We start from the raw sequence: 25,941 nt of genomic DNA, 5'->3' as shown, positions 1-25,941 counted from the left end.
CAAAGTTTGTGCTTCTAAAACCACTATGGTATAATACTACAAAGTTTAGGTTTTTGTTAAAAATGAAAATTACGTAGGAATACTATATACTGGACTTTTGTATACCAGCAACATTTGGGTTGGTATTAGATGATTGAGAAGTGATTTATTCTAGATTTTTAAAAAATCTATTTTTAATGAACTATTATTTTTGCTGTTTTTGTTTTAAAGAACAAACCAAAAGGAAATCTAGAAATGTTAACATATTTGTTGACATGGGAAGATATTTGTAATATATGAAGAAGGTAGATTATAAAACTATACAGTATGAGCCCTTTTTTTAAAAAAAAAATCTATATATGTAAGCAGCAGAGAAAAATGTGAACTCAAGATCATGGCTCTCACCCTTGTCTATTCTTAGAATTAGTTCAAGAGCTCTTAACTGTCCAAGTGCCCAGGCCCTATCTCACACTCACTAAGTCAGAATCTGTTGGGTATGGTACCAGGCATCAGTAGTTTTTAAAGCTTCTCAGGTGATTTCAGTATGCAGACTAGATTGAGAACCACTGCTTAGATGGTAGAATGATAGGGTTTTTTATCTATTTTGTATATTTTGAAGTTCTATTATAATGAGTGTTTATTACCTAAGTGATTTTTTAAAACTGTAAATTTCAAGACATCAGAAAATTCTTGTTACTAGTTTTTAAAATTATAGTAATTTATTTATAAATCACGGCATTTTATTTTCCCTTGTTGTGATTGAATTAGGTATTAGTGTATTTTATAATTATATTCCAAATCTACAAGTTACATATACCTTTAGAGAGACTTTCATGTCCTTTAAAAATACATCAGTACTAGAACTTTAAAATTATTAAAGATATTTTTTATGTTTTAAACATCTTAATTATAAATAACCAGACCAGCCAACTTCCCTTTTTCATAGTGCGTCATTTTTTTCCCCTCCTCTAGGAGCTTCAGCGGGCTAAGCAAGAAGTCCTCTCTTTGCGAAGAGAGAATTCGACGCTAGATGCTGAATGCCATGAAAAAGAAAAGCATATTAATCAGCTACAAACAAAAGTGGCTGTTTTAGAACAGGAAATCAAGGATAAGGAGCAGCTTGTTCTAAGAACAAAAGAAGCATTTGATACAATCCAGGAACAAAAGGTTTATTTTAAAATTTTGTAAACAAATTGATGATCACATCTACAAGTGATGTTTTTCCTAAACAGACACAAATGTCCTAATAGTCATGTTTTTTAAAATATATATCAGGTGGCTTTAGAAGAAAATGGTGAGAAAAATCAGGTACAACTAGGAAAACTTGAAGCTACAATAAAATCATTATCAGCTGAACTTCTTAAGGTTTGTTTTTAAAAATTTAATAGAATGTTAATATTTCATTGGATTATGTAGAGATATACATATGAAGCTCTTTTACAGGCAAATGAAATTATCAAGAAGTTACAAGGTGATCTGAAAACTTTAATGGGTAAATTGAAACTGAAGAACACAGTAACTGTTCAGCAAGAGAAACTCCTGGCTGAGAAGGAAGAAAAATTACAAAAGGAGCAAAAGGAATTACAAGATGTTGGACAGTCTCTCCGAATTAAAGAGCAAGAGGTAGGTAGTATTTTAGATTTTTGTGTGTGTTACTATTTGCAAAGTAGAACAAATTTCCTCAGATGTATTTTTTAAAATTTCTCCTTTGTTATATTAGAGAATGGCTTTGGCTTTTTTTTTTTTTCCCCAAAAGAACATGACTAGATTCAACAGAGTTAATAACCTATTTCAGTTTGAAAAGTTACTTATGATGGCTCAAATACTTTGAGTGTTCACATATACGTATGTATATGTGTGTGTCTATGTATAAAATAAATATTTTATCACATAGGTTAGCTAATTCCTTTATTCTTGAATAATAATTAATAGTAATGATTTAATTATTTAATAGTAATACATTTCTTCAGTTTTTATTTTAGCCTTTATTATACTTATTATGAGGATTGTCATATTTCAGGTATGCAAATTACAAGAACAGTTAGAAGCTACAGTTCAAAAACTTGAAGAAAGCAAACAGCTTCTAAAAAATAATGAAAAGTGTAAGTATTTTACCTTTTTATGTAAATGAAGTTTGTAGTTATGTTCTTAACCTGAGAATTTTATTTGAATTCATAAAAGTCTAGGTGTAAATCAAGATATTGCTATATACAAATAATTTCTGTGTTGAATATACTGTATTAAAGTCTTTGCTGTAGTAAATTATATCATCTGCCCTGTAAAACAGTTAACCATCATTATAAAGAAAACCGTATCACACGTGTCAATAACCCAAAATTAAAAGTGCTGAAAATATTGACTATAATTTACTGTTTAAATTCTTTGCTACTTCTTTTTCTAATTGCTCTGTTTACCTAGGAGCAATAATATGAATTATTTGAAACTGACATATAAGATTAAGCTTTTAACATTTTCTCGGTTTCTGATATTGGTTATCAGACATAAGAGTGTGAATTTTAAATGAACTGTAAGATATCATTCTAGAAATGAAAGCTTTCAAAGAGATCCTTGACTAGCAGAAATATATGCTTCTGATCGTGATAGAATAAGGAGTCCTATGAGGCAGTTGCTAAAATAATAATCTTTAATAATAAAAATTTAGGTGAGGGGCCGGCCCGGTGGCGCAAGCGGTTAAGTGCGCGCGCTCCGCTGCGGCGGCCCGGGGTTCGCTGGTTCGGATCCCGGGCGCGCACCGAAGTACTGCTTGGTAAGCCATGCTGTGGCGGCGTCCCATATAAAGTGGAGGAAGATAGGCACCGATGTTAGCCCAGGGCCGTCTTCCTCAGCAAAAAAAGAGGAGGATTGGCGGATGTTAGCTCAGGGCTGATCTCCTCACAAAAAAAAAAAAAAAAAAAATTTAGGTGAACCTGTATTGTTCCCCTGTGACGTTAGGTACTTTTAAAACCTTAAAATTAAAAAATATCTCAATATAATTTTTAAGTGTTTAAAATTATTAGGAAAATAAAAATAGTCAAAATTCCCGGGGCCGGCCCCGTGGCTTAGCGGTTAAGTGGGCACGCTCTGCTGCTGGCGGCCTGAGTTCGGTTCCCGGGCGCACACTGACACACCGCTTCTCTGGCCGTGCTGAGACCGCGTCCCACATACAGCAACTAGAAGGCTGTGCAACTATGACATACAACTATCTACTGGGGCTTTGGGGGGGAAAAAAAATTCTTTACCTTATTTCTTGTTCTTTTATTTAAGTGATCACATGGTTAAATAAAGAACTAAATGAAAATCAGCTAGTGAGAAAGCAAGATGTATTGGGACCTTCTGCCACTCCACCTCTACATTCTAGTAGCAACACAATCAGAAATGGAATTTCTCCTAACTCTAATGTGGTAAGATTTAAATTAAGATGGAAGTGATGTTAGTAAATTTCCTAAAACAAAAATATTCCTAGATTGTTAGGAAGTCTCCATGACTTAAGGTGCTGGTGCTAATACAACCAGAGTCCTACAATTATTAGGACTAAAGTAGAGTTTAAGTTGTACTTGAAAGTGGGACCTAGAGGTATACTTGCTCTTAACAAAGAGGCTGTATTTCAAGGGCACACTTCTTTCTAAAATTTTAATGGATATAGAAATCATTCAGTATTAACTAAAGTAATGCCAAATGTGCTGGAAAACTTTAACACACACAAAGTATTTATGAGGCCTCAAGAAGGGAGAATGGGGTTTGACTCAAGTTTGGAGCTATGATAGAAGAAGCCTAAACTGAATTCTATTAGAAAAAGAAAAGAAGAAAAAGAGAAAGAAAAGCCCTTACCAAGCTTATCAGCTCTAGATTCTAGAACAAAGTGGTTATGAGATATAAACTTTCTAGCTCTCACGACCAGGTCTCTTGCTTTTTTCTTGCAAGAACTAAGAGGAGAGAAAAAGAAAAGCAGCTCCTTACATCTGGGAGCTGGCTTGGTACTATCAGCTAGGTCTAGGTGTTGCTGGGAGCTGGCCTAGCACTCACAACTAGGCCTTGAGACTCTCCTGTTGAACATAAACAGTTTCACAGAATATCAACATCAGTCAAGGCCACTCTATGACTGTGATCGATCAAGACAAAATCAAGACCACTCCATAATCGTGTCTGAACACAAACAAAAGTATGAACGTTGCCAGACCACAAAAATGGGCAAGCATCCTCCTATCCTGGCTAACGTGAGTGACTGCTGCTTCATTAGCAATCATTGCTTTGGTCTTAATACATTCTTCCTGTCTCATTAGATAAGATTTATTCAGATACTTAGTTATACAATTATCCCTGTTTTCTGAGAGCTTCCAGTCCACAGCAAAGCCCCACTTTCTTAAACTGTCCCTTAAATCATGTAACATGTGCCTAAGTCCAATAAATAAGTCCCTTTTAAGACCCTCTTCCTGAGACACCCCTCTTATTAGGTTCCCCATGGTGTGCAGTCTTCCCTCATTGTAAGGAGCAATAAACCCAGTGTGTACACCTATAGATATGTTTCTGGTAGTCTTTGGCTGGAAGGCATTGGCAGAGGAGTTAAAATGCAGATGCCTAATTGAATTTTTAATCTACTCTAGTAAATCAGATAGTACTTGACTTTTAAAGAAGGGAAAGGATTTCTGCTAAATTGGAAAAAGGTGCAGAAAGAAGTGCCCATACCAAATTTCAAATTTGGAAGAAGTTGACAGGCTTAACCTTAATGACTGATGATAAATAGCTGTGTGAAAGATAGTTTTATCATGCAGCCATTGATGTACACAGTTGCTTTGTAAGATTTGTGTTTCAGTTGTCGTCTTATAAAAGTAAACTGTTTTCATAACATTAATGGTGGTATCACTATACTGAAAATTAGCGGCAAAGCAAATTATTGTCTCAATTAGTCTATTTAAGAACACAGATCTTGTCTTTACTCAGTCTGACAGAAAATTATTTTTATTTTTAAAATCCGTGATTGGCCTGTTGATCTGTGACTTCCCTCCCCACCCCTTTTTCAGGAATGGGAAGCCTTGAGGGAACCAAGATGGTTCAGAGGTCTTTGTTTTAACTCAGTTCAAAGGCAAGTCCAGTGGTTTGTTGTGTCTAAGATTGCACAGCCACTCTGAAAAACCCTGTGTGCCAAAGGTACCCCAGCCTCATGCTCTATAATAAAGCAGAGTTTTGTGGCATTATGATAAACAAAATTGGCCTCTGAGATAGTGCTCTTAACTATTAGTTATTATAAGAGATGCTAATGCCTCCTGGATCATCGTATACTATTAGAACTAATTTCTCATCTGTAATCTTTTTCACGTTTTTATTTTTAGGTTGATGGTAGACTGACTTACCCAACTTGTGGGATTGGTTATCCTGTCTCCTCTGCATTTGCATTCCAGAATACCTTTCCTCATCCTATATCTGCCAAAAATACCATCCACCCAGTTTCAGGACCAAAGGTAGACAAATTAACTAATACTTTTTATTGAAAATTATAGCAACTTATTAACATAAACATATTTTTCATCTTTTAAAAATTAAGTTACTCTTTGATCAGTTGTTAAGTATTAGATACTATATGAGCTGAATATATTACTGAATATCTAGTATATATATGCACTATATGATATTTCTTGTGTCACTATAATTTATAAAAACCTGGACATCAGTCTACTTATTTATTCCTATTCACTCTCCATTTTTTTTTAATTCAGGTAACATTGGCTTATGACGTTATATAAAGTTTAGGTTTACCTCATTATATTTCGATTTCTGTGTGGAGTACATCATGTTCACCACCCAAAGACTGATTACCATCCATCTCTGTACATATGTGCCCTTTTGCCCTCCTCCCTTTCCCCTTCCCCTCTGGTAACCACCAATCTAATCTTTCTGTGTGTTTGTTGTTTTTATCTTCCATTTGTAAGTGAAATCATATGGTATTTTCTCCAGCTGACTTATTTTGCTTAGCATAATGCCCTCAAGGTCCATCTATGTTGTTGGACCTTGGGCAAGACCTATGGACAAGATTTCATCTTTTTTTATGGCTGAGTAGTATATATACACCACATCTTCTTTATCCGTTCATCCATTGATGGGCACTTAGATTGTTTCCAAGTCTTGACTATTATGAATAATGCTTCAGTGAACATAAGGGTGGAAATTATCTTTTTGACTTAGTGTTGTCATGTTCTTTGGATAAATACCCAGAAGTGGAATAGCTGGATCACATGGTAGTTCTATTAATTTTTTGAGGAATCTCCATACTGTTTTCCATAATGGCTGCACCAGTTTACATTCCCAGTAGCAGTGTATGAGGATTCCCTTTTCTCCACATCCCCTCTAATACTTATTTCTTGTCTTGTTAATTGTAGCCATTCTGACGGACATGACGTGATATCTCATTGTAGTTTTGATTTGCATTTCCCTAATAATTAATGATATTGAACATCTTTTCATGTGCCTGTTGGCCATCTGTATATCTTCTTTGGAAAAATGTCTGTTCAGATCCTTTGCCCATTTTTAATTGTTTTTTGTTGTTGGTGGTGAGTTGCATGAGGTATTTATATATTTTGGATATTAACCCCTTATCAGATATGTGATTTCCAAATATCTTCTCCCAATTGTTAGGTTGCCTTTTCATTTTATTGATAGTTTCCTTTGCTGTGCAGAAGCTTTTAGTTTGATGTGGTCCCGTTTGTTTGTTTTTTCTTTTGTTTGCCTTCCCTGATGAGCCATGGTATTCAGAAAGATACTACTGGGCTGGCCCCATGGCTTAGCGGTTAAGTGCGCGTGTTCCGCTGCTGGGGGCCTGGGTTCGGATCCCGGGCGCGCACCGATGCACCGCTTCTCCGGCCATGCTGAGGCCACGTCCCACGTACAGCAACTAGAAGGATGTGCAGCTATGACATACAGCTATCTACTGGGGCTTTGGGGGAAAAATAAATAAATAAAATTATAAAAAAAAAAAAAAGAAAGATACTACTAAGACTGATATTGAAGAGCATATGCCTGTGTTTTCTTCTAGAATTTTTATAGTTTCAGGTCTTACATTCAAGTCTTAAGTCCATTTTGAGTAATTTTTCTATATGGTAAGATAATGGTCTACTTTCATTCTTTTACATGTGTCTGTCCAGTTTTCCAAGCATCATTTATTGAAGAGACTTTCCTTTCTCTGTTGTATGTTCTTGGCTCACTTGTTGAAAATTAGCTATCCATAGGTGCATAGATTTATTTCTGGGCTCTCAGTTCTGTTCCATTGATATGTGTGCCTGTTTTTGTGCCAGTACCTCGCTGTTTTGATTACTATAGCTTTGTAGTATATTTTGAAATCAGGGAGGGTGATACCTCCAACTTTGTTCTTTTTTCTTAGGATTTCTTTGGCTATTTGGGGTCTTTTATTGTTCCGTATAAATTTTAGGATTCTTTGTTCTATTTCCGTGGAAAATGTTGTTGGGACTTTGTTGAGATTGCATTGTGTGCAATCTTTGTAGATTGCTTTACGAAGTGTGGACATTTTGACATGTTAACTCTTCCAATCCATGAGCTCAGAATATCTTTTTTTTGTGTGTGTGAGGAAGATCAGCCCTGAGCTAATATCTAGCAATCCTCCTCTTTTTTGCTAAGGAAGACTGGTCCTGGGCCAACATCTGTTCCCATCTTCTCCACTTTACATGGGACGCCGCCACAGAATGGCCTGACAAGTGGTGCGTCGGTGCACGCCCGAGATCCGAACTGGTGAACCCTGGGCCGCCGAAGCAGAGCGTGCACACTTAACCACTTGCGCCACCGGACCGGCCCCGAGCACAGAATATCTTTCCATTTCTTTGTCTTCTTCAATTTCTTTCAACAGTGTTTTTTAGTTTTCAGTGTACAGGTCTTGTACCTCTTTGGTTAAATTTATTCCTAGATATTTTATTCTTTTTGTTGTGATTGTAAATGGGATTGTATTCTTAAGTTCTCTTTCTGCTATTTTGTTGTTAGTGTATAGAAATGCAACTGATTTTTGTATGTTGATTTTGTACCCTGTAACTTTACTGTATTTGTTTATTATTTCTGATAGTTTTTTGGTGGATTCTTTAGGGTTTTCTGTATATAAAATCATGTCATCTGCAAATAGTGACAGTTTTACTTCTTCCTTTCCAATTTGGGTCCCTTTTATTTCTTTTTATTGCCTGATTGCTCTGACTAGGACTCCAATACTGTGTTTAAGAAGAGTGGTGAAAGTGGGCATGCTTGTCTGGTTTCTGTCCTTAAAGGGATAGCTTTTGGTTTTTCACCATTGAGTATGATGTTGGCTGTGAGTTTGTCATATATTTCCTTTATTATGTTGAGGTACTTTCCTTCTATACCCATTTTTTTCTGAGTTTTTATCATAAATGGATGCTGTATCTTGTTAAATGCTTTCTCTGCTTCTATTGAGATGATCATGTGACTTTTGTTCTTCATTTTGTTAATGTGGTGTATCATGCTGATTATTTGCAGATGTTGAACCATCCTTGCATCCCTGGAATAAATCCCACTTGATCGAGGTGTATGATCCTTTTGATGTATTGTATTCGATTTGCTGGTATTTTGTTGAGGATTTTTGCATCTATGTTCATCAGTGATATTGGCCTGTAGTTTTCCTTTTTTGTGTTGTCCTTGTCTGGTTTTGGTCTCAGGGTAATGTTGACCTCGTAGAATGAATTAGGAAGCATCTCCTCCTCATCAACTTTTTGGAAGACTTTGAGAAGGGTAAGTATTAAGTCTTCTCTGAAGGTTTAGTGGAATTCACTGGGAAGCTGTCTGGTTCTGGGCTTTTGTTTTTTGGGAGGTTTTTGATTACTATTTCATTCTCCTTACTAGTGATCAGTCTGTTCAGATTCTCTTTTTTTTTCTTCTTCAGTTTTGGAAAGTTTTATGATTCTAAGAATTTATCCGTTTCTTCCAGACTATCCAGTTTGTTGGTGTATAGCTTTTCATAGTATTCTCTTATAATCCTTTGTATTTCAGTGATGTCCATTGTAATTTCTCCTCTTTCATTTCTTTGTTTGAGCCTTCTCTCTTTTTTCTTGGTGAGTCTTCCAGAGGTTTGTTAATTTTGTTTATATTTTCAGAGAACTAGCTCTTAGTTTCATTGATTTTTTTTCTATTGTTTTTTTTTTAGTCTCTGTTTCATTTATTTCCACTCTGATTTTTATTATTCTTTCCTTCTTCTCATTTTGGGCTTTGTTCTTCTTTTTCTAGTTCCTTTAGGTGTATTGTTAGGGATTGTTTATTCAAGATTTTTCTTGTTTGTTCAAATAGGCCTCTGTTGCTATAAAATTCCCTCTTACTACCACTTGCTGTATCTCATAAATTTTGATATGTTGTATTTTTGTTTTCATTTGTCTCCAGGTATTTTTTGATTTCTGTGTTGACCCGATTGTTGTCAGTAGCATTTTGTTTAATCTCCACATACTTGTGGCTTTTCCAGTTTTTTTCTTGTAGTTGATTTCTAGTTTCATACTGTTGTGGTCAGAAAAGATGCTTGGCATTATTTCAGTCTTCTTAAATTTATTGAGACTTGTTTTGTGGCCTAATATGTGATCTATCCCAGAGAATGTTCCATGTGCATTCAAAAAGAATGTGTATTCTGCAGTTTTTGGATGGAATGTTCTGTATATATCTACCAAGTCCACCTATCTAATGTGTCATTTAAGGCCAATGTTTCCTTATTGATTTTCTGCTTGGGTTATCTATCCATTGATGTAAGTGGAGTGTTCAAGTCCCCTGTTATTATTGTGTTACTATCAATTTTTTGTTTTATGTCTGTTAATAATTGCTTTATGTATTTAGGTGCTCCTATGTTGGGTGCATAGATATTTACATGTGTTATGTCCTCTTGTTGGATTGTTCCCTTGATCATTAAGTAGTGCCCTTCTTTGTCTCTTGTTACAGTTTTTGTTTTAAAGTCTATTTTGTCTGTTATAAATATTGCTACCCCCAGCTTTCTTTTCATTTCCATTTGCATGGAGTATCTTTTTCCATCCCTTCACTTTCAGTTTGTGAGTGTCTTTAGGTCTGAAGTGTGTCTCTTCTATGCAGCATATATATGGGTCTTGTTTTTGTATCCATTCAGCTACCCTATGTCTTTTGATTGGAGCATTTAGTCTTATTGACGTTTAAAGTAGCTATTGGTAAGTATGTACTTATTGCCATTTTGTTACTTTTTTTCTGGGTGTTTTAGTAGTTCTTCCCTGTTCCTTTCTTCTCTTGCTTTCTTTCTTTGTGATTTGATGGTTTTCTTTAGTATTATGTTTGGGTTCCTTTCTCTTTATTTTTTGTGTATTTATTATAGGTTTCTGGTTTGTGATTACCATGAGGTTCATATATAGTAACCTATGAAAATAATCTATATTAAGTTAATGGTCTCTTAAATTTGACCTCCTACTAAAAGCTCTAAACTTTTACTCCCCCTACATACATTTTATGTTTTTGATATCATATTTTACCTCCTTTTTGTGTGTGTGTGTGTGTATTCCTTAACCTCTTATCATGGAGATAGATATTTTTAGTACTTTTGTTGTTTGACCTTCATGCTGGCTTTATAGGTGGTTGATCCACTACCTTTACTGTATATTTGCCTTGACCAGTGATTGCTTGTCTTTGATAATTTTCTATTCCTATTTGTGGTCTTTTCTTTTCCACTTAAGTAAGTTCTCTTACCATTTCTTGTAAGGCCGGTTTTTGTGGTGATAAACTCCTATAGTTTTTGCTTATCTGGAAAACTCTTTTATCTCTTCTTCCATTCTGAATGATAACCTTGCCAGGTAGAGTATTCTTGGCTGCAGGTTTTTTCCCTTTCAGCACTTGGAATATATCGTACCACTCCCTTCTAGCCTGTAAGTTTTCTGCTGAGAAGTCAGCTGATAGATAGCCTTATGGGGTTTCCTTTGTATGTAACTTGTTGCGTTTCTCTTGCGGCTTTTAGGATTCTCTCTTTATCTTGAATTCTTGACACACTTTAGTTATACTGTGTCTCGGTGTGGGCCCCTTTGGGTTCATCTTCTTTGGTACTCTCTGTGCTTCCCGTACCTGGATGTCTGTTTCCTTCCTTAGGTTAAGGAAGTTTTCAGCTATTATCTCTTCAAGTAGGTTCTCTGCCCCTTTGTTTCTCTCTTCTCCTTCTGGGACATCTATAATATGGATGTTAGTGTGCTTAATGTTGTCCCAGAGGTCCCCTTAGACTGTCCTTGTTCTTTTTAATTCTTTTTTCTTTTGCTAGTTCAGCTTGGGTGATTTCCTCTTTGCTTTCATCCAGATCAGTGATTTGTTCTTTTTTGTCGTCTACTGTGCTGTTTATTCCCTCTAGTGAAGTTTTCCATTTTTGTATTCTTCATTTCTGATTGGATCTTTTTTATATTTTCCAGTTCTTTGTTGAAGTTCTCACTGCGTTCATCTATTATTCTCCCAAGATCAGTGAGCATCCTTATGACTATTATTTTGTACTTTTTATCAGGCAGATTATCTCTGTTTCATTTAGTTCTTTTTCTGAGGATTTGTCTCGTTTCCTTATTTGGCATATATTCCTTTGTCTTCTCATTTTGCCAACTTCTCTGTGTTTATCTATGTATTAGGTAGATCAGCTACGTCTCTCAATCTTGGAGATGTGGCCTTAAGTAAGTCATCCCTTTTATGGGGCCTAGCAGGGTGCTTACCTCTTGTCACCCATTCCAAATATTCCAGGAGTGTCCCCTGTATGCACTCTGTGTGCCCTTCTGTTGTGGTGGGGCTGCTCTTGCTATAGGTGCATGGCTAGGCTAGGCTAGGCTGGCCCCTGGGCCAGCTGGTTGTAGTGCTCAGCCATGTGCAGCTGCTATGGTTGCTTTTTGGGTGGGGCAAGCCCCAGCAGGGCTGGCTGCGAGGTCTAATAGTGCACAAATACTGCTGTTTTGCTTTTAAGCGAGTTAGGCTCCCAGTGTGGCTGGTTGCTAGTCTTGGGCTCACCATTGCTGCAGGCCTCAGGCGCAGCTCTCTGCAGCATGCAGCTGTTGTTGGCTTGCTCAGAAGCGCAGATGGATGGGTCTGGCCCCAGGCAAGGCAGTGCACAATCATTTTAGGCGTTGGGATGTGAGGCAGATCCCCTGTGTGGCTGTTTGAAATGGCCCAGAGGCACAAGTCTGCTGTGGCTGACATGCCCCACTGCCCATGGGCCCACAGCACCTCGCCAACGTTGGCCCAGCTACATGTACCTCCCGCCAGGGTGAACTCACTCCATTTTTATCCATTTATTCAGCCTCTCCATTTTTGTTCATTCTTCTCCTTATATCTTCTACAACTCTCAAACCTAACTAGGATTATTGACTTCATACTGCTGGTATATTAGCTGTGGTGATATTTTTGGATTCCATTGCTGGGATTTAAAGATCTGGTAGGGCAGGCTTATAGCAAATTCTAAAATGTAGCTCTGGTAACCTTATCTCAAATAGCATATGCTTAGCCATCCTTCCAAATCCTGATTTATTTGCTAAGGCTTTTTTCTACCCACTTGAGTTCTTCGTCCATATTATATTACTAACGTCTTAGATTTACACGTTTTTATATGTGTAGTATTAATTTTATTTTCACAATAATTTAATCCATACAGGCCAGCCACTGATTCTATTTTCATTCCTAACTTCAAGTCCAAATTGATTTTTTCCTAAATCATAGAGATAAATATTTTTGAAAAGAGTATTATAAAAGATAGACTTGAGGACTTTGAAACTGCCATTATAAGCGCTTTATCAAATTAATTTGGGGCTGCCCTCAAAATAAGTTGGCTGTGTTGCTTAGGCATGTGCTTCTCTTTAGCCATAGCCTTATTAATTATCATCTGGAGCTATTGAGAATTCTCAGTGAAATGAGAATTAAGCCTGAGTTTTTATGCTTAGAATATTATTATGTAAAGACTATTTAGATGCATTTAATTGGTTTTTCTTGCGTCACTTATTAAAGAGAATTAGATCTATATATTCAAAGAAATACTATCGTTTCCTAATAAATATCAGTATACTCACGTGTGATTACATCCTGGGATAGTTTTTTTCTTGAGAATTATGATTGAATTCACAATTACTTTTTTATTTTAAACAGCTTTCCAGGAATATATATAATGTCCAAAATGAGGACAAGAACTGCTACAGATAGTTGCCTAGTTGGTAGAACTACATATGACTTATAAAAGAATAAGATTACCTTTCTTATATCTCTTCCGGAATCAGAAGAATCATTATAACAGGGATGTTCTTAAACATAGGAGCAAGAATTTCAGTGTTTCCTGTATCATTAATCTCCATATTCTTTTGATCGTGTATCCCCACTACTTAAAAAAAACACAAAAAACCGTAAACAACAAAACACTTGGAGGTTGAATCTCTAATACAGGAATATTTATTTATTTGTGAATTGTATGCATATAGTGCTCAACTACTATATTATATACAGTATAGTTTAGTGGTTAAGAAAGTGGAATGTGATGTTAGAGTTTAAATCCTGCCTCTATCAATGTGAAGTTGGTCAAGGCACTGAAAAACAAACAAGCAAAAAACAAGTCCAACTGTCATGCTTCAGTTTCTCCACTTGTAAAATGGAGCAATAGTTTTATCTACTTTACTGGATTATTGTGAAGGCTGAGTTAATGACTTTACTTAGAATAGTGCCTTGTGGGCCGGCCCCGTGGCTTAGCGGTTAAGCGTGCGCACTCTGCTGCTGGCGGCCTGGGTTCGGATCCTGGGCGCACACCGACGCACTGCTTCTCTGGCCACGCTGAGGCCGCATCCCATACAGCAACTAGAAGGATGTGCAGCTATGACATACAACTATCTACTGGGGCTTTGGGGGGAAATAAATAAATAAATAAAATCTTTAAAAAAAAAAAAAAGAATAGTGCCTTGTACATGATAAGTGCTTCATAAATGTTATCTGTTATCTATTATTAATAATAAAATGTACTCAAAAATAGAAGCTAATGAATGAGATTAAAAATATCTGTAAACCAGTTATAAGATTTTCTTCTTATACTTTGATGGATGGTAGTAATCACTGCCTACTTTGGAGACCTGATCTAGGTAGTCTTGTACTAGCAGCTTTGGCAATTAAAACATGGTCTTTTTAGTTGCAGTTAAACAAACAAACAAAATTTTATTTCATGACATTCAATCTGTGATATACCTGATGTCTTAAAATGTTACTGTCAAGATTTAGGACATTCAAATAGATATTTAACTGTGAAAGTGTAAAATAACATGAGTTAGGGGCCGGCCCGGTGGCGTAGTGGTTAAAACCAGTTTGCGCACTTTGCTTCAGTGGCCCGGGGTTCACCGGTTCAGATCCCAGGTGCGGACCTATGCACTGCTTATCAAGCCATGCTGTGGCAGGTGTCCCACATATAAAGTAGAGGAAGATGGGCAAGGATGTTAGCCCAGGGCCAATCTTCCCCAGCAAAAAGAGGAGGATTGGCAACAGATGTTAGCTCAGGGCTAATCTTTCTCACAAAAAAATATATGTATATTTATATTAAAAAAATAGCAAGTTAAATTAAGCAAGAAACAAAATCATGCTGAAAGAATACAGAAGAGTATTTTAAAAGATTGTGCCATGCTAACAAATAGAACACTAGATAATTTTGAAATATAATCTCAATTTTAAAACAAAGTGAATTGTTTCTTCTCCTTTATTTTGGAAGACAATAATAGCCGTGGATTCATTCATTCAATAAATATTTAATGAATGTGTACTACGGCCAGGCATTGTTCCACTTGCAAGAGATACAGCATAGATTCTTGGATTAGTTTTGACTGTTTCAATATTCAAATCCCTAGCCCTCATTTAGAATCCTTAAATAAATATAACAGGCTTTGAAAGTTCTTGGAAGGGAATGATTCCCAGAATGCATGAGGTAATGTATCATTGCAGTACTTGGTTACTTTTAGCGCTCTAACACTTATTTAAATGTATTAACGTTCATGTTATTGTTTCAAAATAATTGATAAGAGAATTATTTTGTGCTCTTCCTCTTACTTATGTGACAGGAACTTTTTTGGCAAGGAGAAATGGGATTCTTTTTATTAAATCTTCTCAGTATAATGTGCTTGTGTTACAAAATATAGGTTGAATCTGTATTTCTATGGTCTAGATTTATTAGAAAATACTTTAACCACCTATCTCCATATAGAGCTGTCTCAGTTCTCGCTAATTCAGTTACATGAGTTGTTTTTCCTCTTCTCAGGTTCATTTTAACTTGCAGTTTACAAAACCAAATACATCACTAGGAGATGTTCAGTCAGGAACAACTGTTAGTATGGCTTGCTCAACTGACAAGGAAAAGTAAGTACTTGTTGACATAATTTTTTTTTTTTTTTTTGCTGAGGAAGAATCACCCTGAGCTAACATCTGTGGCCAATCTTCTTATTGTATGTGAGCTGCTGCCACAGCATGGCCACTGACAGATGAGTGGTGTGAGTCTGCGCCCAGGAACCGAACCCGGTTTGCCGAAGCGGAGCGCACCAAACTTAACCACTAGGCCACCAGGGCTGGCCCATAATGTTTACGATTTTACAAGTCATCTTAAAGGATTTTATCAGTGCTTGAAAGCTATGATGCCCACTTGATTGTGATATTTTAGGTTGCTGATTAGTGGAATTTAAGTTGAATCACTTTTAGCTATAAGAAAGAGGTTTCTCATATTTTTTAAATTGCAGGAGACAGACATGTAGTAAAATTGTATTTTTTAAGTGATTTTCCTAGATAACCAAAGATCACCCCTTTAAATATTCTTGGGCAAATAGATAGAAATCTTTTTAATTTCTTGTAGTTGCCTGTTTTGTTTTTGTTTTCCTGTAGGGCTATGTCTGTCTCTGGAGGCTCTCCATTTTTCTGAATTATTTCTTCCAGTGGAAAGTAATCTGAGAAACCAGCTAGAAATCTTTGGTAAATAAGAGTAAAAAGGCTTATGAGATTGTCCCATAGCTAACATAAATAAGCTTTAATGCCAATTTGTGACTTCTGTTTTGCCTACTCAGAGATTCCTTGCCTATTTTTTAGATCTTAAACAGGTTTTGCATTGTGAAGTTTATTGAATCAGTGAGTTGTGGCTAAATTAAACTCATATATGCAAATTGGTCTCTCTGGGTTGGGTAGTCTTCATGTTTGTAATATTGTTTTCTTATCATTATGCTTCCTTATTTACTTAAAATTTAATGGCTTTAAGGCCTGTCTGCTGGCACTCGTCATGAGCTATCACCATCCCAGTATATTGCAAACTAAATTACTGACGTTTCAAAGAGGCTTCTTATGCCAGCTTTCTGGACTTTATTCATTGGCTTCTCTAAAATTGACACCAAGACTAGTATTAAAATAGTGTTTTTGAGTCTTCCTTTTTAAAAAAGGTCAGAATTCTTTGAAGTCCTGAAATGTATACATTTGTTATATTTAATCTCACACTTGTTCAAGAGGCAGAGCACCTGGAATTTATATTAATGGTAGAACACCATAATGTTTATATATTTAACTCCTTCATAGCAAGAGCTATGCTTCAAGAGCAATTTTACTTGAAGAAAATATGATGATCATGTTTATGGTACAAAATCAAACATAATCATGTGTCCATAAAATTAAGACTGTTCGGGTATTTTGAGTTTTTTCTGTTGCAAATTGATTTATTTGTTGTCAGCTAGTGGCAATGGATATCAAAAATTAAAGAAAAAAAATTAAAATTGAAAAAAATACCTATTCAACTACTTAATTCTTTTCTGAAAATTGGGCAAAGACCATCATTTAATTTTAAGGATATAATGTCATTGTTTTGCAAGTCTTTCTTGTTAAAAGTGTACTACTAGAGAAATTGTTAACACTGAACAGATTGAGAAACAAGGAATATAGTGGTAGAAGGGGGAAAAATACAGCTACAGAAATGCCCCCCCCTTTTTTTTCAAAATTTCATATTTGTATTCATCTGATTAGAATTCATTATTGTACAATGTATATTAATATTTAATAATGACAACTTTGAAGCACTACAAAATTTTGAAGAGCTTTTGGTCAAAGGAAAAAGAAATCTTATTTTAAATACAAGGTGAGAGAAATTATTAAATAATAATGATATTCTCAATGCATAAACATGTATATTTTTCTTCCATCATGTATCACTTATGTGCTAATTCTTTAAAATTTTATAGTACTCATAGAATTTTCATTTCCCCCACATTCCTTATTCCGATTCTTAGAATTTTTAGTGTTATTTATTATGATTTACTCTTTACTGGGAAGAAGGGTACTTTGGCTTATAGAATAGATAAATTATTTGCTTAAGAAATCAGTGAAGAATGTGATTTGTTTTGAACAAAGCTATAAATATAACTTAATTATATGTAGTATATGTATATAGATTAGATAAACCTTCAAAATTAACTACTAAAGAGAAAATAAAGCTTTGTTAAAATAAGTAAATAATTACTATTTTCTTTTTAAGTGGTGAAAATTTAGGGCTGGAATCCAAATATCTGAAGAAAAGGGAAGATAGCATTCCTTTACGTGGGCTCAGCCAAAATCTATTTAATAATCCAGGTGAGAAGACATTTCTGAAACGGATGTGTACACTGTGACTTAATTAAATGTATTATATAGACCGAAGTGAATATATATAATCTTTTTTTGTCCTCATTTGCAGACCATCAAAAAGATGGCACTTTAGGAGCATTACAGACATCTTCAAAATCCACAGTGCTCCCGTCTACATCTTCAGCGTATTTCCCCGGGCAATTACCAAACAGTTAATCTTAGTGTCATCTTTCATTTTTCTTTGAAATTTTAGGAATTCATGTGGTTTAAAAATATGGAAACAGCATAGATCAAATCTTAAACAAGTGAGTTTCAAAGTTTACTTGAGCTGCTGTTAGGTCCACATCCTTTAAGCACTGTCTTGTTGACGGCAGGTTAGAGGAGCAGAGTCGTGCTTGGGGATTGGTAAAGATTCTGAGTAAAATGACACTTTTTAGACGGTGAACATGGTGATTTATGGAATAATATTATGAATTTTATTAATCTAATCCTTAGAAATTCTCATAAGTTCTAAAGGAAAGAGTTGATCCTTACAAGGGACATTCTAATCATATTGAATATCTGGGTAAATTAAAACCTGCTCAGACCTAGTAGTATGAAACCAAAGAATGCTATTAATTCATTTTATCGTTTTCATTGGTAAAATAAAAGTTTTAAATTTGCTGTGTGAGAATTACCAGGGAAAATGATTATCTCCTAAGGTATCTATATTATTGATATTTTCAGTAAAGGGAAAGTCCTAAAATTAGCTTAAATTACTGAATTAATCCTTCATAGCAAGTAAATATTTTCCTTGAAGCCTTTAAATTAACTATTGAATAAGTCTAGTAAGTAATTTTGATAAATATATTATAAAAATAATTTGGACAGTCTATTTACTTGACCAGATTGGGTATAAAGTGCTTTAGTCATTTGAGCTGCAAGGTTTGTAGGATTTTAATGCTTCCTGGAAGTCTACACTCATCCAGTTTTCCTCTTTTATTTCAATTTTATTAGTTTGTTATGCAATTAAATCTGTAATAGTGGAATTTTGTTTTAAAAATTGTACTATACAAAATCTTCACTAAAAGAGCATCATGAATATTCATTGTATGTTTGTTTATAATGTCAGAACGGGTTCATTTTGATGTTTGCTTAATAATGTAGACAAAATAATTAACTTGGAAGAAGTAGTTACAACTTTCTTTTCTTCTATAACTAAAAGTTTCAAGTAAGAATAGTTCCTTGGAAAAAACCATGTGATTTAAAATAATTCACCCAGAATCATAGGGTCCCGTTGTTTTCTTATTGACAGCCATCCAGTACAGAATAGCATTCTCTTAAGAAACCTCTAAATCAGTTTTTGCTTGCCAAGATTGCTAATGCTCATGTGATATTTAAAAAATTATTTTCAAGGACCTTATTACATACATGAGGAAAGACATTTCAAGATACTAGTGACATACTGACATTATTGGGTTCCATGATAAGACAAAGAATCTTTGCTGATTTTTTTATGAAGCGACGACGTTGAGTCTTACGATACTTTGGAGCTCTGCTGGCAATTGCAAGCTGTCTTAAACTAAGGATCTAGTCTAAAAAATTTAGGAACTATTATTAGACTTTTTATATGCAGTTCTTTCCTCATTTAGATATATTAGTAAGAATACTTGGTTACAGTAACTTGAAAGCACTTACTAATCTGGAGAGAAGCCTCTTGGTGGTATTAGAATCTTTCTTGTACATACCATGTAAAATATATAAAACACTGAGACGGGGTTTGGATGGGGTACATGACATACAGGTAGCTTTTTTTTTTTTAAGTATAGCTATCCTTTTCTATATCTACACATGGAAAAATGGGAGAATTTCCAAAAGATAGGATAATTTTGATATCAACTTGCTGAAGATTTTTTTTTGTATTAAATGTACATATACAAACTTCTGAGTGTGCTAATTCTTTGCTCTACCTCTTAAACTTTATTTGAAATTGTTTTGCAGTGTAAAATTGTACATGTGTTGATAATCAAAATGTTGCACTTAATGTATTTCTGTAAACTGTGTGAGCTTTGTTAATAAATTATTATTTTGGGAGTATGATATAAAAAGTATATAAGAACAGAAATAGGATTGACCTACAATATCTATGCTTAGAAAATTAAGTACTTCCAGTTGCTGTATGGACTACGTTTTCATTTCTTTCCTTTTGTCTTCCTACAAGAGTATTTTATAGTGAGGGAAGGGAAATGGATTCAAAGCTTTGATTTGTTACTGTAAAAATGATTATGGTAACAAAGTCAAAACAGGCCTTACAGGGAATCACAGATCAAGACTTTCTTTAAAAAAAAAAATCATTAAAATATTTAATTTTATTAACAGAATATTTACATTTCTTTTAAGACCTTATTTAACCATAGTGAATGTTCCAAGTTTAAAAAGCATTAAGCAATAACCACACACAAGATGAAAACAGTGTAAACTATACAATACTTTATGTACAATTTTTACAAAGTAACACTTTTTTAAATAATATAACTGGACACAAAAATATACACTTTAGAGAAATTCACATCAGTAATTGTATAAAGCTCTCTTCTAGGGTCCTGAAAATTTAGGACAAACATTAGCTCTGTAAATAAAGTGTTACTGTGACAGTCCCGAAAGGCCACTATATATATTTATCTACAGATAGATATCACATTGACATTTTCAAGGCTACCAGCTTGACTAGATAATTTTTAGATTATGTATTCAAGTGTTGAGGTTCTTATGATTATGCAAACATTAAAAGAATAGTGGTATAAGTAGCTGGGGTACAAATTTGAGCCAGCATTTAGATTTACAGGCTCTAAACACCCCAATTTAAATTCTAAATGGCTGATATTTTCTCATTTCAAAAACAGTAGTGAATAATGTTTAAAATAAAATTACTACAAACAAGCTTGAAACATGATTCAGATTTAGTACAGTTTTCTTAAGAGTTTTTTTTTTAATGCAAACAATTTATCGTTTCTTTAGTGTATCTGCATTAAGGCTTTGAATTATTTGACCCAAGATTTTACGATATTAAAATCTGACTCAAGATTTTACAATGTTAAAACAAACAGGTCCACAACCGTACTACCTGCTGTCTCACTGCGAGTCAGCATGATGGAGTTCAAGCTCAACACCTGAAGGAAGTGGTAGCAGAGACGGTGCTAGGATCTAAGAAGTTACATATATCGTTTTTAATTAAAGGATGTATAATAAAACAAACAGCTTAGTGGCAAGAAATTGGTGCTAATAAACAAAAGGTTTCTTTTCAAAAGAAATTGTAACATCTTTGGAAAACTGTCCGGTTGGTTCTTTCTTTAGTTCCCACGCAGTTCATGCAGATAATTTCTTAAGACAATCTTAAAGTACACTGTAGATGGAAATGGAATGTACATCCAGAACTACAGGTGAAAACTAAGACCTGGGTGCTGATAGAAAAGTCTTCCTGATTTCGGTTGTCACACATTTGTGTCCTGGAGTAAAGGTTCTTTGGCCTCTCCTGGCGCTTGTGTACTATGAGGATGGCTGTGACTGCCACAGTGCTTTCTCCAACTGCTCGACCTTAAGCTTAAATTGGTATGTTCCGGAATAAACAAGGCAACAAGCAGAGCCAGCAGTACCGAACAGGCTCCAAAGAGGAAGGGCGGGCCAGGGATGATGGAATTCTGAGGAAGAAAAAGATAATTAGGATTTTTGCGTAGACATCTTTGCTGAGAGGAAAACACTGCTTATCTTTCAGTAATAACTGATTTCTATGAATTACAAGCCAATGGTTCCTCTTTCTTCATTAAAGCCACAGTTAGAAAAAGCATTCTCTTTTTAGGAGAAAAAGGATACTTATACTCTCAATATAAAATTCTGGGGATGACAACTGACCCAAGAAACAGCCAAAAGATTTTTAAAAAACAGCCTATACAAAAATATCATATTGTCACTTGCAGCACAAAATCTGAACGTGTTCTGTGAGCCTTCACTTAATTTGCTAGTTCAAGAGGAAAACAGGAAGATCTCAAAAGTAAAATCAATTAGCATACAATATTAACCACAGTAGCAGAATCAATTCCCATTTTCTTTGTTTAAAAAGATAATTATATTCTCTAGTTGACTGAGAGTTGAGAAAACAGATGATGCTGTTACCATGAGAAGACTCAGAGACTTTTGTTTTAGCTCAAAATTACATTCATTCTTAGCAAAAACTTGTACTGCCAGTTTTAGCTGTGTATAGCCCACAAACAAACATTCTTTTTTATTTAAAAGTAGTCTTAGCTGGTTAGAGGATCACTGTAGAATTCTGCTAAACAAGCAAAGAAACTGATGAGCTATTTGTATTGGCTAAAATGATAATGTTTGCCGTTAATATTTTCAATTGTAAGGAGGGTAGTATAGCAAACCAGTGAACAAAGATGTTTACCACCACCTGACTCTTCAGATGGAAGGCAGGCTTCACACAGGGAACTCGAACATCACAAAAGTCTCAGATGAAAGACACGCAGTAGTATAGACAAATGGGTATTACCTATGCCATTAGGTGTAAAATGACAAACTAGGATACTTAATGTTTAATTCTCCAGGGAAAATAGATATGGTATGCACAGCTAATTTCACGAAGAGGAATATAGGAGAACACAGTCCCTTAGGCTTTGGTTTTTAAGTATCTTATTCCATCTAAAATAAGAATCTCACATAAAAGCTTTAGTGACCAAAAAACATTTATCATCTTTCAATCCAGCCAAATAAACTATATTTTTATCTTGTGAATAAAGAATTACCTGTTCAAAGTGGTGCTGTGGGCTTGTGTTTGTTCCCAAGTCTGTTCCTGTCATCGGCAGTTCTTTAAGTTCTACATGGAATATGTAGAAAATGAATCCATAAAGAGCTGGTCCCAGACCATTGCACAATCCTCGAATTCCTGTTATCATTCCTTGAACAACACCTAAATGGTTTAAACAAATAATTTAGTACACTTATTTTTTCCTACCCTAGAACCAGTACAAACATGAAATCATTCTAAAACCCAAGCTTTTATGAGATACTAGCAATTTACTGCGATGGCCTTAGAAATTACTTAGACGCCATCAGCTCTACAAAGTCTAGTAAGCTATCTGATGCAAAATGTGACAGGTATACCAGTCTACCATAAAAGAAACAAGTGGGCAAAAGCACTTTATTTTCCTTTAAAACGCCCCTTGGCTAAAAATAAGGCATGAGTTCACAAGCACAACTGTTAAACACTCTGTCCCCAAGAAGATACTTCAGACCCCATATAGTCAAATATAGACTCTTTTTATAGTTTGATTTTTGTTTATCTCTGGGATCTTCTCTCAAACTTAAAATGCAACTTGCTGTGACCACAGGTCTTTCCTTCCTCATTTACTAACCAAGTGACTGCTGCCACTCTTTTGTAACAGCCTTTTTTCCTTTTCCTTATGACTAGATAAAACATCCTTTTCAAAGAATTATTCCTAATCTGTTAGCATTTCAAGAATTAAGTGTTCCTGCCACAAAAGCATAAGACGACAAAAATACGTTTTCTATGTCTTTAGATAACTGAAACCATAAGATTTTTTTTTTTTTTTAAAGATTTTATTTATTTATTTTTTCCCCCCAAAGCCCCCAGTAGATAGTTGTGTGTCATAGCTGCACATCCTTCTAGTTGCTGTATGTGGGACGCGGCCTCAGCATGGCCAGAGAAGCAGCGCGTCGGTGCGAGCCTGGGATCCGAACCCGGGTCGCCAGCAGTGGAGCGCGCTCACTTAACCACTAAGCCACGGGGCCGGCCCTGAAACCATAAGATTTTAATAAAACGGTTATGAGAGTATCCCAAGGTATCTAGCATATCATAGCAAACAATAAATAAATGGTTAGTGAATATAAAGTGGGCGACCTTCGTCACTAAATTTTCTAGCAAAAGAACAGAGAGGGACACATTCAAAATGAGAGCCAAGGCTATATATATCCACCTACGGGTAATACCTAGAATCTGCTTTTCCTCTTTACAATTAAAGCTATTTAAAATTCTCTACCTGAAAGATATACTTAAGTTTCAGTACTTAGGAAAGAGAGAGAGAGAACATAGGATTAGAATATTCTGTACTTTTAAATAATTATCATTGGTTCCTATCAACTCACCTTGTTGATCGGCATCAGCAGTTCGTGAAACAAGTGCGCTGACGGCTGGAAAGGTAATGCTAGACATGGCTGCTACGGCCCCAGCGGCCCACATCATCCTAGAATCAAAAGCAGCAAAACAAAATCAGTCAATCATTATTCTTCATTGTACCTGTCAAAATCAAAATACAGGGACCAGCCCGGTGGCATAGTGGTTAAGTTCATGCACTCTGCTTCGGTGGCCCAGGTTCGCAGGTTCGGATCCAGGGCATGGACCTGCACGCCACTCATCGAGCATCAAGCCATGCTGTGGTGGTGTCCCACATACAAAACAAAGGAAGATGAGCATAGATGTTGGCTTAGGGCTAATCTTCCTCAGCAAAAAAGAGGAAGATTGGCAATGGATGTTAGCTCACGGCCAATCGTCCTCACACACACACAAAAATCAAAATAACAGACTTAACATCAAGTAACCTTTACTGTGAAATGGCTGCGATACAGGCAAAAGGAGAACTGTACTTGCTCTATTTCTTCCTTCCTGTGTGACTTTGGGCAAGTCACTTTAAAAAAGTCTAACCCTGTTTACTCTTCTGGAAAGCAGAAATACAACTTATTCGCAAGAATGGCATGGGGTTTTAAGGCAGAATTGGGATATCATTCCAAACTGTAAAATGTGTTGGGTATTAATTTTTGCAGGGGTTGGGGGAGAGTGTGTGAGAATAATGTATAATACACATAAAGAAACATTATTAAGTGTTTCTAAACATATGAAGCCAGAAACTCTTCCGGCAAGGTTCCCATGGACCTGTGATTCAACGTGAAGATATTACCGATTTGATTTAAACCTTGGATGCTCCTGAGTGATGTTTAAAAGAAATGTTTTGATAATTTAAATTGCGAGCAGTTCTTCGTAAACCCTAGACTGGAAAACAAAATATCCATGAAAACACACTCTTGATGCTTACTCACATCCAAGTCCAAACAGGGACGATGTGTTCCATCTAGTGCAAACTGTGGAGTTCCAACCTATAACCTGAGCACGAAGGTGTATGTGGGCAGCCTGACATCAGCGTCACCATCACCTCCCTGCAGGAAACCAGACTGGCGAGAAAAGCAGAGGGACTTTTCTCGGCATGAAGCCGGGACCAAAACGACTGGACGTAGTCCCTTCTGGTTTCCCATCAGTAATGATCACCAGTGGTACTCAACTTTTTTTTTTCTAACCAGAAAACCAAAAGGTAAATAATGTGAACTTTCAGGGCCTTGTTGCTTTGGGATTACATGTTTTTTCCTGATGACAGACTGATCTAGATAAAATACTCAATAAAGATTAAAAAACTCAATAATCTCATTCAAAAATCCAACCTGTCACTTAGATATAAAATGTCACTTTTCTATCTTCAAGCCATTCAGGAATATATAAATACACAAGTGGGAAATTTGTATTATATACATTTTGAGACAAAAAAAGCACAGTAAGAGACAGATTAACATCTAAGCCTTAGTTTAGACGCAAATAAACACAAAAATTTCATTTGTCAATTATACCTCAATAAAGCCGAAAAAAATATAACAAAGGCAAGCACCAAAATTAAGAAAATTAAAATATTTATACCTACCAAGGTTCTGAACCAAAGCCATACCATGCCAGCTGTAATATTTGAAATCCCAGACCCAATAAAATGGTGTTCTTATTTCCAATTGACCTCATAAGTAAACTCAAGACTATGGTCTAGAAAATAAGAAAAACCAAAATGGTTTATCAGAATAGAAAAAACTTTTTAAAACTAGAAAGAAAACAAAATATTTGGTGACTTCTTTCAATCTATACCATAAAAGACTATTACTGCTTTTCTACAGTTTGGCTTTTCAGCAACAATTGCCCTGAATATATTTGAGACCATTTCTCCAGGTCATATAAGCAGATGAAAGGTCCCTCCGCTGTCAGAGGTCCAGATTCAGGGAAAAAGTTAGAAAACTGAGAACAGAAAGGTGAACCTTCTATTCAGTACATTTCTACTGAAGACCACTTAGATCAGAAATTGTAAACAGTAAGGTCAAAGGTTCTAACTGATAATTTGGAAAGCTTTATTATGTAATAGTTTTAAAAAAGTTTTTTTAGGTCCAAGTTAATCCAAAATGCTTACTTCCCTGACTAAAGAAAACTGTAATAGTTTAACAATTATTCACGTATTCTCCACCTAAATTAATCTATTGCTGAAACCATGATGCTTTTATGAACAGGACATCAGTCTAACAAGTATGATTTGGGAGAAGTATAGT

General features: G+C 35.4%; 2 protein-coding genes across 3 annotated transcripts in view; one reads left to right on the top strand and one right to left on the bottom strand.

The window, feature by feature from the left end:
• The window catches only part of SASS6 (SAS-6 centriolar assembly protein), a 37,258-nt gene extending 17,400 nt beyond the window's left edge, over positions 1-19,858 (top strand). Inside the window, exons 9-17 of the mRNA XM_058538624.1 lie at positions 952-1,146; positions 1,255-1,344; positions 1,423-1,602; positions 2,000-2,081; positions 3,244-3,380; positions 5,307-5,435; positions 15,209-15,306; positions 17,450-17,544; positions 17,648-19,858. Of these exons, the coding sequence (XP_058394607.1) occupies positions 952-1,146; positions 1,255-1,344; positions 1,423-1,602; positions 2,000-2,081; positions 3,244-3,380; positions 5,307-5,435; positions 15,209-15,306; positions 17,450-17,544; positions 17,648-17,754 (1,113 nt within the window). The 3' untranslated portion in view covers positions 17,755-19,858. The remainder of the gene's footprint in view (positions 1-951; positions 1,147-1,254; positions 1,345-1,422; positions 1,603-1,999; positions 2,082-3,243; positions 3,381-5,306; positions 5,436-15,208; positions 15,307-17,449; positions 17,545-17,647) is intronic.
• A 9-nt stretch (positions 19,859-19,867) lies between these two features.
• MFSD14A (major facilitator superfamily domain containing 14A) overlaps positions 19,868-25,941 on the bottom strand; it is a 38,179-nt gene continuing 32,105 nt past the window's right edge. For both annotated transcript variants that reach the window (XM_058538626.1, XM_058538625.1), the window contains 4 exons: positions 25,278-25,390; positions 23,680-23,777; positions 22,320-22,483; positions 19,868-21,215 (listed from right to left, as the gene is read on the bottom strand). In XM_058538626.1, the coding sequence (XP_058394609.1) occupies positions 21,009-21,215; positions 22,320-22,483; positions 23,680-23,777; positions 25,278-25,390 (582 nt within the window). In that variant the 3' untranslated portion in view covers positions 19,868-21,008. The remainder of the gene's footprint in view (positions 21,216-22,319; positions 22,484-23,679; positions 23,778-25,277; positions 25,391-25,941) is intronic.

This window comes from Diceros bicornis, chromosome 4 (assembly GCF_020826845.1).
Source record: "Diceros bicornis minor isolate mBicDic1 chromosome 4, mDicBic1.mat.cur, whole genome shotgun sequence".
NCBI lineage: Eukaryota > Metazoa > Chordata > Mammalia > Perissodactyla > Rhinocerotidae > Diceros > Diceros bicornis.
Note: the sequence above shows the minus strand (reverse complement) of the source record. Positions and strands in the feature narration are given on the sequence as shown.